Below are 18,540 nucleotides of genomic sequence, written 5' to 3' on the forward strand. Positions count from 1 at the left end.
AGACTTCTCATGTTAAATGCAGCTTTTTCTTTTACTGTCTTGACTCGTTGAAGCAGGCAAGTGTTTGTTTCTTTATATGGAGTCATGAGTTTTGCACAAAAACATGAAAATATTTCCATACGGCTTATTACACAATAACTTCTACAGTCACAGAGGTGGTGTTCGCTCAGCCATGATTTGTTTCCCATGCTGTCTTCTAGAGTTAGATGTCAAGAAGTCAAAGTTTCTTCAACTTTCTATCTACCTTCTAGTTCTCCAGTCACTTCTCTCTATCTTTGCTTTGAAGCCCCTCATTGAATGTAACTATCTTCTTATACTGGCGATGGGTACCACCCAACAGCCTTTCTTACAAGTGATACATTGTTCTGTTGGTTAAGTTTCTTCAACTTTCTATCTACCTTCTAGTTCTCCAGTCACTTCTCTCTATCTTTGCTTTGAAGCCCCTCATTGAATGTAACTATCTTCTTATACTGGCGATGGGTACCACCCAACAGCCTTTCTTACAAGTGATACATTGTTCTGTTGGTTTGCAATGTGAAGACCCATTGATTGTTTCAATGATTGGTCAGCTTGGTGGATGGTTAGCTTGACAGGTGGTCAGTATAATGGGTAGTTGAACCTTGGTCGTTATCTCTGATTGTTGGTCACTCAGGACCTAGCTATTTGAGTCTTGATATCAATTACAGTGCTATTCTGGTGGAGGGTTTGGTATAATCATTGCTTTGTCTCACTTTCATTATGTTGCATCAGAGTAGACTGTTGTGCTGATGTGTGCTTTTGCCTAAAATGCAATGTATATATTACACAGATAGGTGCTTATTCCTAGTATATGTGTGTGTGAAGATGACTAGTTATATAAGCTATGGGGAAATGTTTCCTGAGCATGAGCCTAATGCAATGGGAGGACCAATGACTCTATCAACTTATTCTGTTTCCCTCTTGGTTTCTTTTGTATTCCTTTCTGTTCTAGTGACAAGGGTACAGGATATCTGGCATTGATAATTATTTCCTTGCCTATTTGTTTTATGAATAGTATCAAGGTATTTATGTTTCTTGTTGGATTTGGCAGGTGCTTATCATGGACAAAGTAACTGTCAAAGTGATGTCCTGTTCTTGCAAGATGGCTGATATAACCGATGAAGGCATCTCTTGTAAGCTCACTTGTATACATTTCTGGATATGTAGTTTATTACATTTGACATGTATGTATTCCAGGATTTCTGCTTTATGATTTTTATTATTTCAACTTAGGACATCTTAGCAAAAATGAACTAGAAGAATATGGGTGTTCAAGTGGTCAGCCATTGGGAAGATGGGGCTACCGACTCATTACCCAATTTAATGAGTGTGAACCTCCAATCTAGGATGACACAGTTCATTGTATAAAACAAGCACAAAAGGAAACCAGGATAACTTGAAAGAGTTCTGTCTGTACTGTATTACATAATGGGAAAGTGAAAACTTTCTTATATAGGATTAGAGGCAAGTCAAGTTAATTCACTGTTGTTTTTCCACGGTACTGGAATCTAATTAGGGTCTTAGAATCACTGACACTACCAATCCAATATACCACAACAAACTACTTTGTACAGCAAATCAACACGTGCACAATACAACAGCAAATCAACACGTGCACAAATATAGACAACTTTTTACGATTTTCATCAACCCAACTTTGATATATTAATAAACTGTGATACAACTGTCTAGGGTTCCCGTACCAGGGATAATGGCCCTCATACATCCACTGATACAAGAATACAGGAACGATATAAAGTGACGGTTTAACTGATGTAGTGCACAATCACAACTCTTGTCGTTCCTTGAACACAACTTCTGGTCTGTCAGACTGTCTGCTCCCAATCTGCAGCTCCTGCCTCTATCAATGGTCCTGCTCCTTTAGGTCACTGAACAAGACTTCTCCAACTGCTCTCTAGCTGATCATTAGTCCTCCAATTCATCAACACATAGGGGCTCCTGTTGAACTGTTCACAACTCTGTTTGTGAACAATTCTCAACTGCCCACTGCTGCTCCTCAGCTCCTTTGGGATTTATTCCCTCTAATGCCTACCTGCGCTGCTCCAATGAAGACAAACTTTAGGCCAGAGGCCTGCAACCTATCAATGCAAGATGTCCTTCTCGAACATTGAACTTGGGCTGACTCTATTAGCTGTCCTTTGTCCTTCAAGGTGTCAGCACTAGAGCCTCCAACCTTCACCCTCCTTACAGCTGTCAATGTCCTTCTTGGCAAGCTGACCTAGGGCTACTTTGAGCACTTACTTGTTGCCCTCCAACAACCTCAAGATGCCCAGTACAAATCTGTCCAACCTGGACAACTCATCCACTAGCAACAATTCAACTCAAGCGCAACGACACATACATCTTTGAGCTGGTGCATCTGCCATAGCTTTGGCTGCCTGGTTAGGGCTGATATGACAATCATTTCAGCTCTGTTTCCTGCTCCAAAACCTCTCTACACAGCTGCGGCTTCCCTCAACACTTATGCTGCCATCCTTCGCAGGCCTCAAGGGTTGATCTTCACCCTTTTTAGGCCTCTCGGCCCCCTTAACTGGATGGTACAGGACCTTCAGTCCTCCTGCTCCGACTGTCCTGAAGTGTAGCCTGTTTAGAGGAGAATACCTAGACAAAATTCACACCAAACTGCTCAGAAAACCCACAGAAATACTTGACCTGCTCTTGCTCTGAATCTACCCAATCAACATAGAAAAATAGCCAAGACAAGTCTCCTTTTCCTCCCCTGCTGAGCTCCAGATTCCTGTGGCCTATTTCAGAAGTGTGCTACTTATGAATTGTTGCACATTGGATGTGCCTTTGAGGTCTTACGTGATCCCTTATTTATATGTGTCTTGAGGCTAAACAACCAGCCCATTAGGTGACATAAAACTTGCCAAGCCGACCTCCTTTTTGTGCCACTTTTACCCACATATATAAACAAAAAGTAATATCTTGCATTTTAGACCTCCAATCTTGGTGCTTGAAGTTGCCCCTTGCTCCTCTAAGGGTCCTCTTCCATCTCCAAGAGTCAAACCAACAAAAAGTCAACATGGTTTTGGCCCAACTCCTTTGGGTACAAAAACCCCCACCTTGGGTTTTGAGCCCACAAACCACTTTTGTGGCGCCCTTTCCTCCAAGCCTCGAATCCTAGGGCTTGGAGTACCTCCCAAGCTACAAATCTCAACATCCACTTCATGAATGTGAGATAGACCGAGAAACAAAATAGAGTGAAATAAGGTATAAAAGCATAAATAACCTACAGTAAAATTGAATTTATTAATACCTAAGTCTAAACACAATAGAGTGAAATAAGACATAAAAGCATAAAATAACCTAAAGTAAAATTGACTTTATTAATGCCCAAGTCTAATATCTAATGACTATTATAAACTAATATTTACTTTAACACATGGTCTCTGTGACTAGTGCAATTGTTTAGGATATTGAAGTACTGAATTTTGAGGAGGGCAGATTTTTTCTTCCCAGGATTTCTAAAACTATTTGTTGCTGCATAGATCAGTGTAAACATGGTCACTGCATTCACCGAACATATCATAAAATTTGAAATTCAGCACATTTAGTGAGTAGACATGCAAATTTGATGATGTTCAACTAATTTAGTTCTCCTTTCAACTGAGTTGTCATTCGATAATTAATTTTTAATCTCTAGGTGCTTTGTATTGTCGGTCATGTAGTGCATTGTCGAAATGGTTTCCGTTGCAAGTGCATGGATAGGTCAGATAAGATAAGATAAGATAATTTTATTAATGTCAAACAAATGACCATAATAGATCAACGAGATTGTCGGTTACAATGATTACATCATGCCAAGCCGGTTCATTTCTTTTAAAAAGCAGAAAATACATCTATAATCTAAGTAAATGTAAATGTAGAAGCTAGAAGCTCTAGGCTTCGAAACAAAGCATTGTGATGAAGCAGAGAAGGAGAAGAAGAAGAAGAAGGAGCGATGAAGAAGGGAAGGAGTCTCCTGCACAGTTCCTACTCCTAACATTCGAGGTCAAGAGAAGAAAACTGAGAGAAGCTTGTCAAAGTCTACTGTCCTGTGGGCATACTGGGCTGTTGCTGCTATTGCCTGGAGGTTCTAGGGCGTCTCCTAGGGGTGGATCCAATCCTGGAGCACTGGTGCAGTCCGGTGGGTCGGCCCCCCCCGGGACCACACTGATCTGGTCTCAGCGTCTGTGGGTTGGTCAATGGTTCTTTTGGTGCCCCGCGTTGATGGTAGCGCCCTAAAGAAGTCTGTGATCTTCTGTGTGGTGTTCGATCTGGTGGGGGGCTGAAGAAAACTGGACCGAAATTTGAAGGCCTCTTGGAGATAAAGTGAAAGGCATCTCTGATCAACATATCTGAGGAAGCTGGTCAAAGTCTGAGAAGACCTGAAGAGACAATGGAAATGACCTCGAATCTCGTAGTAAGCAGGGCATCCGAAGATGAAGTGTGTCTCTGTCTCTATCTCCTGTAAGTGACAGAGCTGGCAAATCCTATCTGCCCTATCGATGTGGTGATCTGTCTCCACCCGGAGTCTGTGAGACCCAACTTTGAGCTGCTCAAGGGGGATTCTAAGGGCATGCATCCAATGCTGGAACGTGTACTGGGGTCTGATGATGAGCCCATCCCTAATCTCCAGGCAATGCTTCGCGTAGAAGGCCATTTTTGGACGCAACCCATTGGGAGGATTGGTCCATGTAGTTTAAATGTATCATCTGTAAATATCCTCCTTAATGATTTTATTCAGCTCTTGCTGATTGGGAAGGAGGTGGCTTGGAGCATTCAGAGAGTACTGAAAAGGAGGGAGATGGTCAATCTGGATTCCTGAAGCCTCCAGAAGCTCTGTCACACCGATATACCAACATTTGGATCGACCTGTCTACATACGGGCGATGTTCTCCGAGGAGCAATATGCTAAATATGGGTATCTGTCACGACCCTTCCTCGTGTCTGCGAGGCCTCGGAGCCTGTGCAGGAGCGACACTAACTTGGATATCACCTCTAGGCGGAAAGGTTGAACCCCGAACTCTACTAGAATGATGTTATGAGGAACTGTTTGCTTGCACCTAATGAAACGGCGCAAGAGGAGGGTCTGGACCCTCTCCGCTGAGGCCCAATCTGACTCTAGGAGAGAGGGACCCCAAATCTCTGAGCCGTAAAGCACTGTGGGGCGAATCAAAGTGTCCATGATGCTCATTTTGGACGAGATGTCCTCGAAATGGTGCTGGAAACACTGCCTCTCCAGAAGGGCTAGGGAGCCATACCCTTTGTTGATTCGAGGCTGAAGGGCTGGCCGTAGGCTGAAGCGAGGCCCTGAAAATTGAACTCCCAAATATGTATAGGTGCTGACAATCTCGATCTCTTCTCCATTAAATAAGAAGTGGAAGTCCGAGGTTTTCTTGACTCCATTGAAGATAATCACTTTGGTTTTACTCAAGTTCATAGTTAAATGCCTCCGGTCACAAAACGCTGCAAGAGCATCTAGTTGTCTTTGAAGGCCTTCTTGGGAGGAGGCAATAAGGGCAATATCGTCTGCAAAGAGGAGGATGGAAATCAGGACCTGGTGAAGAAGACACCCATCTGCATCATGGATATGCTCTCGGAGGAAGGACTCAAGCTCATCGATATAGATCCCGAATAAAGTAGGAGAAAGGGGGCATCCTTGCTTGACTCCAATGGTGCTTCAGATAAAATCCGATATTCCTCCGACTGTGCGGAGACGACCAAGGACGGCCTCATAGAGGCGCATGATAGCTGTCAGGAGAGTCAAGGAAATGCCAATCTCTCTTAGCCTCTGGAAAAGATCTTCCCTCGGGACCGAGTCAAAGGCCTTCCGGAAGTCTACAAAGCAGCATTATACTTTAGAGGATCGATGCAAAGGCCTTCCGGAAGTCTACAAAGCAGCATTATACTTTAGAGGATTGATGCCTAGCCTCCTCGATCATCGCACAAAGAGTAAGGATGTGGTCGATTGTCTGGTGGTCTGGGCGGAACCTGCTTGGCCCTTGGCCTTGAGTTGTCTCTGCTCAAGGAAATGGGAGAGTGTCCTGTGGAGTGCTGTAGCATATAGCTTGGAGAATGTGTGCCCAACCATGATTGTCCTGTAGTTGTTGGGATCGGAAGTAGGCCCTGACTTGTGGATCGGGTAGATAATGTGGTGTGACCAACCATCCGGAAATCCATCCCGAACCACCTAGTTGAAAAGGTCCACCAGATATCCTACTAGGGGGCGAAGTCCATGCTTGAAGAATTCTGCCTGGAAGCCTTCTTCGTCTGCTGCCTTGTTGCTATTCATTGTCCATATTGCCTCTCTGATATCTTTGTCGGAGAAAAGGTGGTAGGAGGTGGGGGGAAGTAACCTGAATCAGAGGCTGCCCAGGAATGTCATACAGCTGGGAGGTGTGAGAAAACATTGAGGTAGGATCAAGGTCGACTGGGGTAGGTGAGCGCCGGGAAAGGATGGTCCTCCAGAAATCTTTTGGGGAGCGAAGGAGGAGAGTAGAAAGAACCTGTCTCTTATGGGCAATGAAAAGGCGCTTCTTATGGCGAAGTAGGCGACGATAGGATGAACAGAGGTCTGGGTATGTTGGTAAGGAGTTCCGGAATGCGTGTTGGAGGTCCTATTGCATAGACTTGCATTCCAGTCATACCATTTATTCATAGGGAAATTTCCCGGTTTGCGGGAGGTGGTGGCGGTACGGGTAGAAGGGGGAAAGATTGGAGGGCAGCTTCCTAGATTGCATATGAGAGGCACTGGTATTTGTCCTTGGCGGAGCTGAGAGAGGTGAACTGGGACTCCGATGGGAGTGTCTGTCTGAGGATAGAGGAGAATAGATTAGGGTCAACCTCCTCAAATCGGAAGGTAGTCTTGGGAGGGTTGCGGGGAAGAGTAGGAGATGGATTCAGGAGGTCAAACTGCAGAGAGAGTGAGAGAAGTGCATGATCTGCGAGAGGGATGGGGGTGATCGAGAAATTTTTGATGTAAGGGAGGAGATCTGGGTTTGCAATAGCGTAGTCAACCACACTTGCCCTGCCTCCAAATGGTCTGCAGGTAAAGAAGTGCGAGGATGGGAAACATGGTAGGCCATTCAGAATTACTAGCTCATGAGATTCTCCCAACTGTAGCAGATATCTCCCATAGGCTGTGGTGGGTCCCAAGTGATCCTCGGAGGTCCGGTGCATGCCGATCGTGGTCGGGTCAATCCCCCGAGTGCAAAATATATCCTTTGTCCGGTCGTGCATAGGAGTCTGGAGGTCTTTGGTCCGGGCATTGAAGTCCCCCATGAGAATGACGTCCCCTACTGCCGAAAACCTGGTGATGTCAGAGTACAGGTTTGTAAAAGGGTCTCCCTCTGAGCTATTGTGAATAGCGTAGGAGGACGAGATAGGTGGGAGTAACAGGCCGCGACATAAATGTCTCTCGGAGGTGATGTTTTGGCTCTGATCTGAATCCACATGAATCTGGCATACTCATCAATCGCGGCCATTGATACTCTACTCTTGAGGCTATCACGGACGAGGCAAGCAACACCCCCTGATCCCCTGACACCTCCTGAACTTTGTGTCTCCTGTCTGCAAACCGCGGTCCATTGGTATCCTGTAATGTCGGGGAGAGGTCAGACTGGGCTCGCATGAGTCTCGATAACCAGGGGGATGTCTGTTGAGCTAAGGGCTTCATAAAGTAGGCCTGGTGAAGACCAGAAGGAGCCATTGCCATTCCAATAGTGAACCGAGAGATCCGTGCCTCGCCTCCTCTCCGCACAGGCCCGTCATTTGGAGCTACTTGAACGGGATGCCCATCCTGGGGGAAAGGTGTCCTGAATAACTGCCTGAAGGTTTCTAATCACTACCCATTTCCCTGCCTGTCTTGCTGCTGCAACTTCTTCCCTGGCCTGTTTCAATTCAGCTACTTGAGCTCTTGTGAGGTCTTCATCGAAAAACACTTTATTTGGAAGAGAGAATAGCTTCCGCTTGGCTCGGAGTGCCCGAAGTCTATCTGAGGAGTCATGGAACCTGAGGAAGAGGGTAGAGTCCTGCCCCATCCAGGCTTTATCCAAGGTTATGTCTGGTATGTCGAGAGTGTCGCATAGAAACCTGTTCCCCAGTTCCATTGGGTCCGCCGAGGGGGGAGGTGTAGGGAGTCCTCTTACCTTAAGATTTAATTCTCTTGCTCTTCGGGTTCTTTCCTCCATGAGCATTGCCTGCACTACTTCCTCCATCGCTATGAGCGGAGGGGCCTTGTCCTTTCCTTTGACCACCTGTGCCCATGTGCTGATATGCGTCTCCCTTTCCTGTTTAAAGGACATTTGTTGGGATCTAATTTCCTCCTGTTTGCTTTTAAGATCTCTGATCTCCGCCTGTAAAATCTCGTCGGAATTCTGCCCTGCACTTTGTTCTCGGTATTCCTGCAGTGTTTTTCTGATAGATGTGTTGTCTCCCTCTATCGATAGAACTCTGTTTGACAAAGTGCCGATGTTGGCTCGCAGCCTGCGATTTTCCGCCTCTAGGTGTTCCATTTTCCTCATCATTTGTCTAATTTGGGATGTTCAGAAAGCAAAATCTGTTTCTAATGCAATATTGGTGGGGTTGTATACATTTTCAATGTTCACCTTTATTGTGGCACTGTTGTAAGTACTTCAACGGACCTCTGTTGTTGAAATCTTTGGATAGTGGCGTTTTGTTTTCCCCGGGGTCCTTATTGTGTTGTTGCTCTGCTACTACAGTTGAAGTTCGTAGGAATTCACAGCGGATGTCCGAGACCTCGTCCATCATTGCCATGTAAGCTGGTTCCGGGGTACTGTCGGGTCCGTCTCCAACCCGTATGCTGTGTAGCTTGCGTCCATGGCCAATGGGGGTTGAAGTGGAATTATGATCTTCAGAGCGAGCAGCGGATCGTACAACACTTGAGGGCTGCGTAGCAGGGATTGGGGACGGAGGAGAGAAAGATGCAGATCTTTCTTCGGGAGCATTAGATTGCTCAAAATCCTCTGATTCCTCGGGAAGAACATCCATGGAGAGAAATCAAGAAAGGACTCACTCAGGATCCACATATTACTCCAATTTCGATCCACTTCAACAGGTTGAATCCTGTCTTGTCTGACTCAGCGACAGGTCCTACGTTAATTTTCTGAAATTCGGATGCGACCCTGTTCAATACCGCAGACGTGATGGGTTGACGGTGTTAATTCCACGCTGGAATTTCCAGAATATTATTACAATCTTGCACCAACAAACAAAAGTTACGATCCGGCTCTAAATTCCACAGACTCGACTGGTTGTGACGGCCGCAAAGGACGCTGGAAGGGAAGCCGCAGAGGAACAACGTGAGGAGCAGGAGGGTTTGAGGCAGATCACGTGGATTCAGAGCAATTATAGAGCTTCCGGAACCAGTTAATTTTCTGAAATTCGGATGCGACCCTGTTCTCAATTCCGCAGACGCGATAATTCCACGCTCGAATTTCCAGAATATTATTACAATCTTGCACCGACAAACAAAGGTTACGATCTGGCTTTAAATTCCGCAGACTCGACAAAGGTTACGATCCGGCTCTAAATTTCGCAGACTCGACTGGTTGTGACGGCCGCAAAGGATGCTGGAAGGGAGACTGCAGAGGAACAGCATGAGGAGCAGGAGGGTTTGAGGTAGATTATGTGGATTCAGAGCAATTACAGAGCTTTCGGAACCAGTTAATTTTGAAATTCAGATGCGATCCTGTTCTCAATTCCGCAAACGTGATGGGTTGACGGTGTTAATTCCACGCTCGAATTTCCAGAATATTATTACAATCTTGCACCGACAAACAAGGGTTACGATCCGGCTTTAAATTCCGCAGGCTCGACAAAGGTTACGATCTGGCTCTAAATTCCTCAGACAACAAAGCTTAGCCGCCAAAGATCATAGCCGCAAGCTTCCAGCCGAGGAGAATCTGAAAACTGTTGCTCTCGAATGTCGACAGTCTTGTCTAGGTGCATATTGTTCCTGCTACCACAAAATCTAGCACCTTAGTGCAAATCCTCACTAAGCACTCTATGTTAATGGCAACAATGGAATAAACCACCATTGAGAACTTGGTAATTTTCCCCTGCTGTTCAGTGGATGGATACTATCCCTACAAGGGAGGCTTCCAAGGGTTCCACTAAATAAAACACCCAAGGATAATGTTCAATAAAGAAAGGCTCCAGATGAAATAAGCTATCGAGTTCAAAGGGCCTATGGCTAAATCTAGAGGGCTTTGATAGTCTTGGAGAAGCTCAAATAAATGCCAAACACATGCTGCCTTTAAATTAATAATTGCTGTTATAAATTAGAGTCTTTAAGAAGCATAGTTTACAACATTGAAAATTTATGAGAGATATAATAAACTAGCTTATAAATAGTGAAAAACCATAAATAAACAAAGGCTATTAAATGAGTAAATAGGGAAATAGTTTGCAACAATTTATCAATGAATGAAAATGCACAGATAACTACAAAACCCTAGACATCAACCCTAAAAAGGTGGCAGAAAAATGCATAAATGCCTCCCCATCTAGGTGTAGGGTGGTTAATTTGTTAGCATCCAACTCTACCATTGGGTTCAACTGGAAGTAAGTGTCAAGTTTTTGAACCCATGCTCTCGCTGTGCACTTAGCAGTACCATCAAAATTCAGGAGAGTCAATTTCCCAACTGTATGTTGCAACTCCATGTCGTATGTGGATGCCCTGTTAAAACCCTTGTTTTTGTTGTTTCCTTTGTGATGGTAGAACTCGTTAAAGGTCATTGTGGCTTGGAAATCAGCCCCCATAAACTAATACTCCTGGAAGTAAGCATCTAATGGTAAATCATCCTGATCTGCCTGGCCCACTGTACTTGCAACCAAGAATTTGGGCATAGTGGACTGAGGTAGCCCATTGTAGATGTGTGGATGACTCTGTGGGTTAGTTGCAGGTGTACTCCGGGATGTACCTACCCTGTCACCAATGTTCGACTCTCCATTACTGCCGTTGTTATCCTGTGGCCGACCATTGTTGGGAATTTGTTGCCTCAACATACGCACTATCTCCTTTTGGCCCTGCACTATCTCCATTTGGCCTTTCGCCAAATCATTCGGAGCTTTTAGAAGGCTCTGAAATGCTATCTCATCCTTGTCCCAACTCCCCATGTGTTCGATACTTGTATCTTCCTGTGTGACCAAATCCCCTTCTCTGTGCCTGTGTCACTTTGGTTCTGGATTAGTCTGCACTCCATTACTACTCTTGTTATCCTGTGGCCGACCATTGTTGGGAATTTGTTGCCTCAACATACACACTATCTCCTTTTGGCCCTGCACTATCTCCATTTGGCCTTTCGCCAAATCATTCAGAGCTTTTAGAAGGCTCTGAAATGCTATCTCATCCTTGTCCCAACTCCCCATGTGTTCGATACTTGTATCTTCCTGTGTGACCAAATCCCCTTCTCTGTGCCTGTGACACTTTGGTTCTGGATTAGTCTGCACTCCCCTTTCCCTACTCCTATATCTTTGTTGTTTAAATGTCACATTTTGTCTATCTTTAGGGGTCATATGCACTACTCAAAAAGCCCACCTTGTTGATCATGCCCCCAGAGTTTGCTAGGAACATGCTCTAATACCACTGTAATATTCCTTTTAAGAAATTACTAATATAACAAGAATGTATTAGAGGAACTATTTAATTTTCAGCAACTATATTAGCAACTGGAAGGAAAATTACTAAATGCTACAGTCGTAAAACAATGATATGTCAACTAGGGGGCAAATCAATTTTTTATTAAATTCATCACTGGAATTGGCATACAAGGGAGGGTTTAGAACCTGAAACACTTCTCTGAAATTTCAAGCATACTTCTCCGGAAAAATTGAAAATTAATCATAACAATTTGTGATCTTCTGTTATGGCAAATTGGGCCCTCCAGATTACAACACGATTCTGCCCAATGAGGATCAGATCTCGGTCTCTTCAAGGTAACTCAACCCAGTGAAATAGTCTCAACTTCTGTAATAGAATTTGGCTTCAACAAATGAACTTGGCCCCTCCAACGAATAACTTGGTCTCCAACAAATGAACTCGGCCTTCAGCAATGGACTCAGCCTCCAACAAATGAACTTGGCCCCTCCAACAAATAACTCTGTCTCCAACAAATGAACTCGGCCTTCAGCAATGGAGTCAGCCTCCAACAAATGAACTTGGCCTTAACAAAGAATTTAGCATTAGTAAAAAACCCTTCCTCTGGTAAATATATTCGGCCTCAATGCAAGGATTAAACTCAGCCCAAAAGACTGGTGAGGCCACCTTAGTAAATTCGGCCCACAAGAAGATTTCGATCGTCCAAATAGATTAGGCTTACAGGAATGATGAACTTGGTCTCCACAAATAGGGTTCAACTCCCACAATAGAATTCAGCTTCCTTTGCTAGAAATTTCAATCTAAAGGAGGTTTTGCTGCTAACAAATGATCTGAGCTGAGGGTTCAGTCTTTCCCTTGTAAATCCCCAATCTATTCCCTGAAGATGGTCTTGCAATTACAATAACCAATCCTAGAAAATTAACCCTTCAAATAAGGTTTTCTCGTCCAGAAATCTGCTCCAATCATTGTTGATTGAACACAAGTGGAAGTATCTTCCCCCAAGAACCAACTAGTGTGGTACTCTAAGTTCATCGAAATCAGCTGAAGAGTTTTGCTTGAAACACTCGCACGATGACTCTCTTGAGCCAAATCGATTTTCAAAGAAATGATGAATAGAATAGGATAATTGAGAAGTGAGCTCCTCTCCCTTTTTAAATATTTGTCAGATCTTTCTCCAACTTTCTAGAAGCATCTTTATTATTATTTCAATTGATAAAGTCACTAAGTGGGTTTTTCTTATTTTCTCCAACTGACTTTTGCCCCTTTTATTTACTAATATTATAACGTAGAGTTGGGAAAAATTTATTTGTTCCCTTAACAATTTCCCTTTTTCTAGGCTAAAGGAGACAATTTAGGCTAGTGGGAGAGACAACTCCATGCTCAAGTGATTGGAGACATTACAAAGATATTGTTTAAAATATAGTGTGGATAGAGGATTTGAATCATACTCAATATATGACATATGAAAACTCAATCTTGTTCTTTTATGAAATATGCTTGCATTGAATAAAGTATGTAGGAACTGTTGAAGAAAGTCTAACTAGGTTTGGTATTTACAAATGTAATTTTGATCTTTGTACTTGTCAAGAAAAATAAATATTATTTTTAAATTATGAGAATGAGTTTCTTGCTCATTTCACAGGTCTAGGAAAGGCAGAGTCAAAAAGCTCTTCTTGAGCATATAAGTAATGTGTATAAGTCTACCTAGTGACTAGATTAGCCCTCCAAGACTAGCACAATCCTCATGAAGAAGACATCAAGCAAAATGATAAAGAGAGCTGTGTTGATTTGTGGTAGCATCGGATGTGCTCTAGCCATGAAAATTGGAGGAGAGGCTAAAGCACATGAGATCTCCAAAACCTAGAAATCGTTTGGAAAAATTCTACTTGGATGAGGAGATATTAAAATAATTAATATTTTTAATGGGGTCTTAAGTATAAACTTAGGAAAATTAAAATATTAACGTGTATTAATATAATTTTGGGTTAGAAGGTTCCAAGAGACGAGGATGAAGCCAAACCTAATCTTAGCCATTGATTAGGGACTTAATCTCGGCCGTTGAAGACTCAACAGGAAAAGTAAAGAGGAGGCTTGAGGGTCAGTTGGAGGTACACCAAATTGATCAGTCAGTTCGATTTTCTGGAGCAGGGTTTGGTGAGAGAATCTAGCCAATGATTTGTTGCAGCGAGGGGCAGTGCGGCAGAAGGGCGAGAATACATAGCAGAGAGGTAGAGATAGTGCCAGAGAGACAGTGCAGAGCTTGAGAAGGGTGATGCAAAGGCAGTTGGGACTAACACAGAGGCTGAGGAGGCCAGCGTGGGCGACGTAGAGGGCCAGAAGGCTAACACAGAGGTAGCAGTAGCTGCGCAGAGGCTAGCAGAGATGACGCAGGGCCAAGAGGCAGCACTGGAGATTTTCGTGGGGCAGATTGGAGCTAAGAGGGTGACGCAATCCCTGGAAGTGACGCAGAGTAGTGGAGAAGCTTGGAGCAGCTTTTGCTGTCCAGCTAAGGAGTTGCCGTAGTTGTTGTGGGATCGATCATCTGGTGGGTGATCAGCTATAATATTTGTCTCCGAGGAGAGGTACTTCTTCCAAGGAAATTCTCTGAAGGGTGAGCCATTTCTGGCACCCTAGTTGTATTCAGAAACTGCATAATAATAAAACCCTCATATCTGCTGCACCGGTTTTCCCGCATTGGGTTTTTCTGGGGATGATTGTCCAAAAATAACGGTGTCCCTTGTGTGATTGTCTCAGTTATTTCAGTTGCTGATCTGTATATGTGTTGAGGCCGCGTTTGTGTTTATTTCGGTATTTATATTTATAAATAACTTGTTGATGGAAAGAACAAGTAGGAAATAATAAACCAGATAATGCAGTAGGAATTTCTGACGTGTTAGACTTAGAAATTTCAACATGGTATTAGAGCATTACAGATCACAGGAGAACTGAAGGCACCAACAGTAATCTGAAGAATTTGCAGCAATAGCAGTGGTCCTGAGAGACAACGCTGTTCCAGAGCAGAAGCAGCTAGAGAGGAAGTGACGCAGAGCCTGTGCCACCATTTCGAGCCAAGAGGAGGGTCAGCGCAAAGGTAGAGAGGGGCAGATTAGACCTACGCAGTGTCCGATCATCTTTCTCAGCCAGGAAGGATCGACGTTGTGGCCAGGAGGTGCAGACTCAGCCGTTGCCAAGATTGCATAGAGCTTGAATGGCTTAGTTTCTTCGGTTGCTGGAGCTTGGGGAGCTGTGGGCAGATTGTGATTTGAGGAGCTGGTGGGACGTTGTTTCTGTCGAAGAAGAACAATGTCTATGGAGACTGAACCAAGGTAGAGGGAGTTGCTACCTTGACAGATTTCTAGCCAAGAAGTCCAGATCCGAGTTGCAGTTGCAGGGAGGATTGGAGAGGAGCGGTTCGACAGCTAGCCAAAGGATTTCAAGGAGGGAAATCAGGACTTAGAGGGAGATTTCCAGAAGGAAGTCGAGACTCAAAGGGAGTCCAGAAGAGGAGCTAAAATGGTAGTGAATGGACTGAGGGATCAGGACAGGTTGGACGGGGCTTCCAACATTGTCATTTGGAAGGCTAGGATCCTGGTAGCCCTGGATCGACATTGCATCAATGACTTTGCCTTGAAAACCTTGGTTATCTCAGCTGACCCAACTGAGAACAAGAAGTATGAGGATGCAATGGCAAGGGTGAAGTGCATGATCCTAGACGACGTCAAAGATCATGTCATACCACATATCGCTGAAAAGAACACATCAAAGGAGATGTGGGACACCCTGACCACCTTATACCAGGGCTCTTTCGTGCAACAGATGATGCTATTGGAGAATCAACTGCGGTCGTATCAGATGCAGAAGGGAGAGCAGATAGATCCATTCCTTCTTAGGTTGCAGGAGATTCGCGACCAACTTACTTCCGCGGGGTCTACACCGGATCTAGAATTTATGGTCAGGATTTCCCTGAATGTAGTCTCCGAGGAGTGGGAGACATTTGTCTAAAGTATTTTGGGCAGGGATACTCTTCCCGGTTGGGAGGAGATGTGGACAGCTCTTCGCTAGGAAGAGATCAGGAGGATGACTAAGGCGGGGAGTAGCGGCAAGGGAGGTTGAATCAATAAAGAGGAGGAGGATGCAACTATAGCATCTGCGGGACAACAAGGGAAGATGAAGAAGAAGGACATCTCCAAGGTGAAGTGCTTCCATTGTGGGGAACTGGGACATTATGCATCCTAGTGTCCCAGGAAGAAAAACAAGGGAGAGGCTTTCGATTCAAAGGCAACTCCCGCTGTGAAAGAGGTCAAGACTGATGATGATTGTGCCATGAGTGCTCATGCACCTCTAGAGAAGAGGTGGGGAGACATCGAGTTGTAGTCAAGAGGACTACATACTAGGGGCAGGATCCTTGAGGTGCCCAAACTCTTGGATCATATCCGGCTACGAGAGCCCTTAACAATAGTAACAGGGTGACAGTGGTCGGGTGGAGAAAAGTGTAGTGGAGCAACAAGGCAGTGCTTGGGTGTAGGAATCTGAGGCAGCACAGTGGAGGTTGCAGCAGTGCGAGAGGCACAAAGGTGTATGCAACAGCGCAGTGGTAGCAGAGGGAGTACAGGATAGCAACAGAGGCAACTTCAGTTTCATGAGGCTTCTAGACTGACTGGGATGTCAATATTTGGGAGAAATCAATTACCTACTTCTTGGTAATTGAGTTGCAATGCAACAATTAGCAGTGGCAGTGCTAGGGGCAACATGGGAAACATATTGAGAGGGAGCTGCAGTACAGAGGTAGCAGTGGCAGTGGCAGTGGCAGTGGCAGTGTCATGGGTAGCAGTACAGGAAGTAGCAGTGCAGATGATGTGAGGCAGTAGGCCAAGCATTAACACAGGTATTGAAGCGAAGGATCAGTGTGATGTTTCCATGGTGAAACATTACTAGAGCACATTCCTCGCTAAGAGGGAGTGTTGATTTGTGGTAGCATCGGATGTGCTCTAGCCATGAAAATTGGTGGAGAGGCTAAAGCACATGAGATCTCCAAAACCCAGAAATCGTTTGGAGAAATTCTACCCGGATGAGGAGATATTAAAATAATTAATATTTTTAATGGGGTCCTAAGTATAAACTTAGGAAAATTAAAATATTAATGTGTATTAATATAATTTTGGGTTAGAAGGTTCCAAGAGACGAGGATCAAGCCAAATCTAATCTTAGCCGTTGATTAGGGACTTAATCTCGGCCGTTGAAGACTCAACAGGAAAAGTATAAGAGGAGGCTTGAGGGTCAGTTGGAGGTACCAAATTGATCAGTGAGTTCGATTTTTTGGAGCGGGATTTGGTGAGAGAATCGAACTAGTGATCTGTTGCAGCGAGGGGCAATTCTCAAAAGGGCGAGAATACATGGCAGAGAGACCGAGATAGTGCCAGAGAGACAACGCAAAGCCTGAGAAGGCTGACGTGGAGGCAGCTGGGATTGACGCAGAGGCTGAGGAGGGCAGCGTGGCGGACGCAGAGGGCCAGAATGCTGTTGTAGAAAACCAAGTGGCTGATGCATAGACAACAGTAGCTGCGTAGAGGCTAGTAGAGCTGACGTAGGGCCAAGAGGCAGCGTTGGAGATTTTCGTGGGGCAGAATGGAGCGAGAGGGTGACACAGTCCTTGGAAGTGACGTAGAGCAGTGGAGAAGGATGGAGTAGCTCTCGCTGTCCAGCTAAGGAGCTGCCGTAGTTGTTGTGGGATCGATCATCCGATGGGTGATCAACCATAATATCTGTCTGCGAGGAGAGGTACTTCTGCCAAGGAAATTCTCTGAAGGGTGAGCCATTTCTGGCACCCTAGTTGTATTAAGAAATTGCATAATAATAAAAGCCTCATATCTGTTGCACCGGTTTTCTAGCATTAGGTTTTTTCGGGGACGATTGTCCAAAAATAACGGTGTCGCTTGTGCGACTGTCTCAGTTATTTCAGTTGCTGATTTGTATATGTGTTGAGGCTGCATTTATGTTTATTTCGTTATTTATATTTATAAATAACTTGTTGATGGAAAGAACAAGTAGGAGATAATAAACCAGATAATGTAGTAGGAATTTCTGACGTATCAGACTTAGAAATTTCAACAAGTTGTCATGTCAACTTCAAATCAAATTAAATAGACTAAAGAAAGTCATGTCGCCTCAATAAAAGGACACATCACTTCACATTGTCATGCCAGCTCAAATATAGAGACCTAACTTCTATATATATGCAGTTAGGGTCACCACAGAAAAGTAAGATTTCAGATTCTTCTCTGAAATTCGGATGGGTGCAGTAGGTATAGGAATCTTGGTTCAATGCAACAGAGAAGAACTCAGACAGAGATCCGCATTACAGGAGTAAGGATTTTCGGACATCTTTGATATTTTGGGTAAGTACAGACATCACTGTAACTTTGGATAGGTACAGGAAGGCTTAGTGTCGGATACCTCTGCAATTTTGTGGACGATTACAGTGAGAAAATATTGCAGCCTCTTCCTCCTCGGTCGTGGCGATCTCAGCATACTTGCAATCATGATCTCGGTACAAGGAAAGTAGTCATTGTCTCGATGTAGCAGTAAGAATGAAGGTCTCAATATTGGTCACGGTCTCAACCTACTAACACAGTGAAGCAACCTCACTATCTCGACATATGTGTGAAGAGAAGGATCTTGAAGTGACACCCTCTTTCTCAACAAGTATTCTGGAAGCAGTGATGATCTCGCTCTAAATACCTTAGTATATAGATCTCAACTTCATGGTAAAGGTCTCAATGAAGGAATAGCACTGATCTTAGTAAAAGTGCAACAATATTCCCGGTGAAGGTGCAACAAGGTGTAAAGATCTCAGTGATACAATGATGATGACTTCGTGTAGCAGCAGTGATGACTTT

The 18,540-nt window shown here is 44.3% G+C and overlaps 1 protein-coding gene across 3 annotated transcripts in view; it reads left to right on the forward strand.

Annotated features, from left to right (window-relative positions):
* Window positions 1–18,540, forward strand: part of LOC149239263 (SNARE-interacting protein KEULE-like) — a 514,512-nt gene that overhangs the window by 116,446 nt on the left and 379,526 nt on the right. For 2 of the 3 annotated variants that reach the window (XM_089373374.1, XM_089373375.1), the window contains one exon: window positions 1,070–1,151. In XM_089373374.1, coding sequence (XP_089229500.1) covers window positions 1,070–1,151 — 82 coding nt within the window. Of the gene's footprint in view, window positions 1–1,069; window positions 1,152–18,540 lie in introns of those variants that run through there. The other variant, XM_089373376.1, reaches the window with a different exon arrangement.

The sequence above is a fragment of the Pinus tabuliformis genome, chromosome 8, assembly GCF_031772625.1.
Source record: "Pinus tabuliformis cultivar Carrire ecotype Pingquan chromosome 8, CPIR1, whole genome shotgun sequence".
NCBI classification, from domain to species: domain Eukaryota; kingdom Viridiplantae; phylum Streptophyta; class Pinopsida; order Pinales; family Pinaceae; genus Pinus; species Pinus tabuliformis.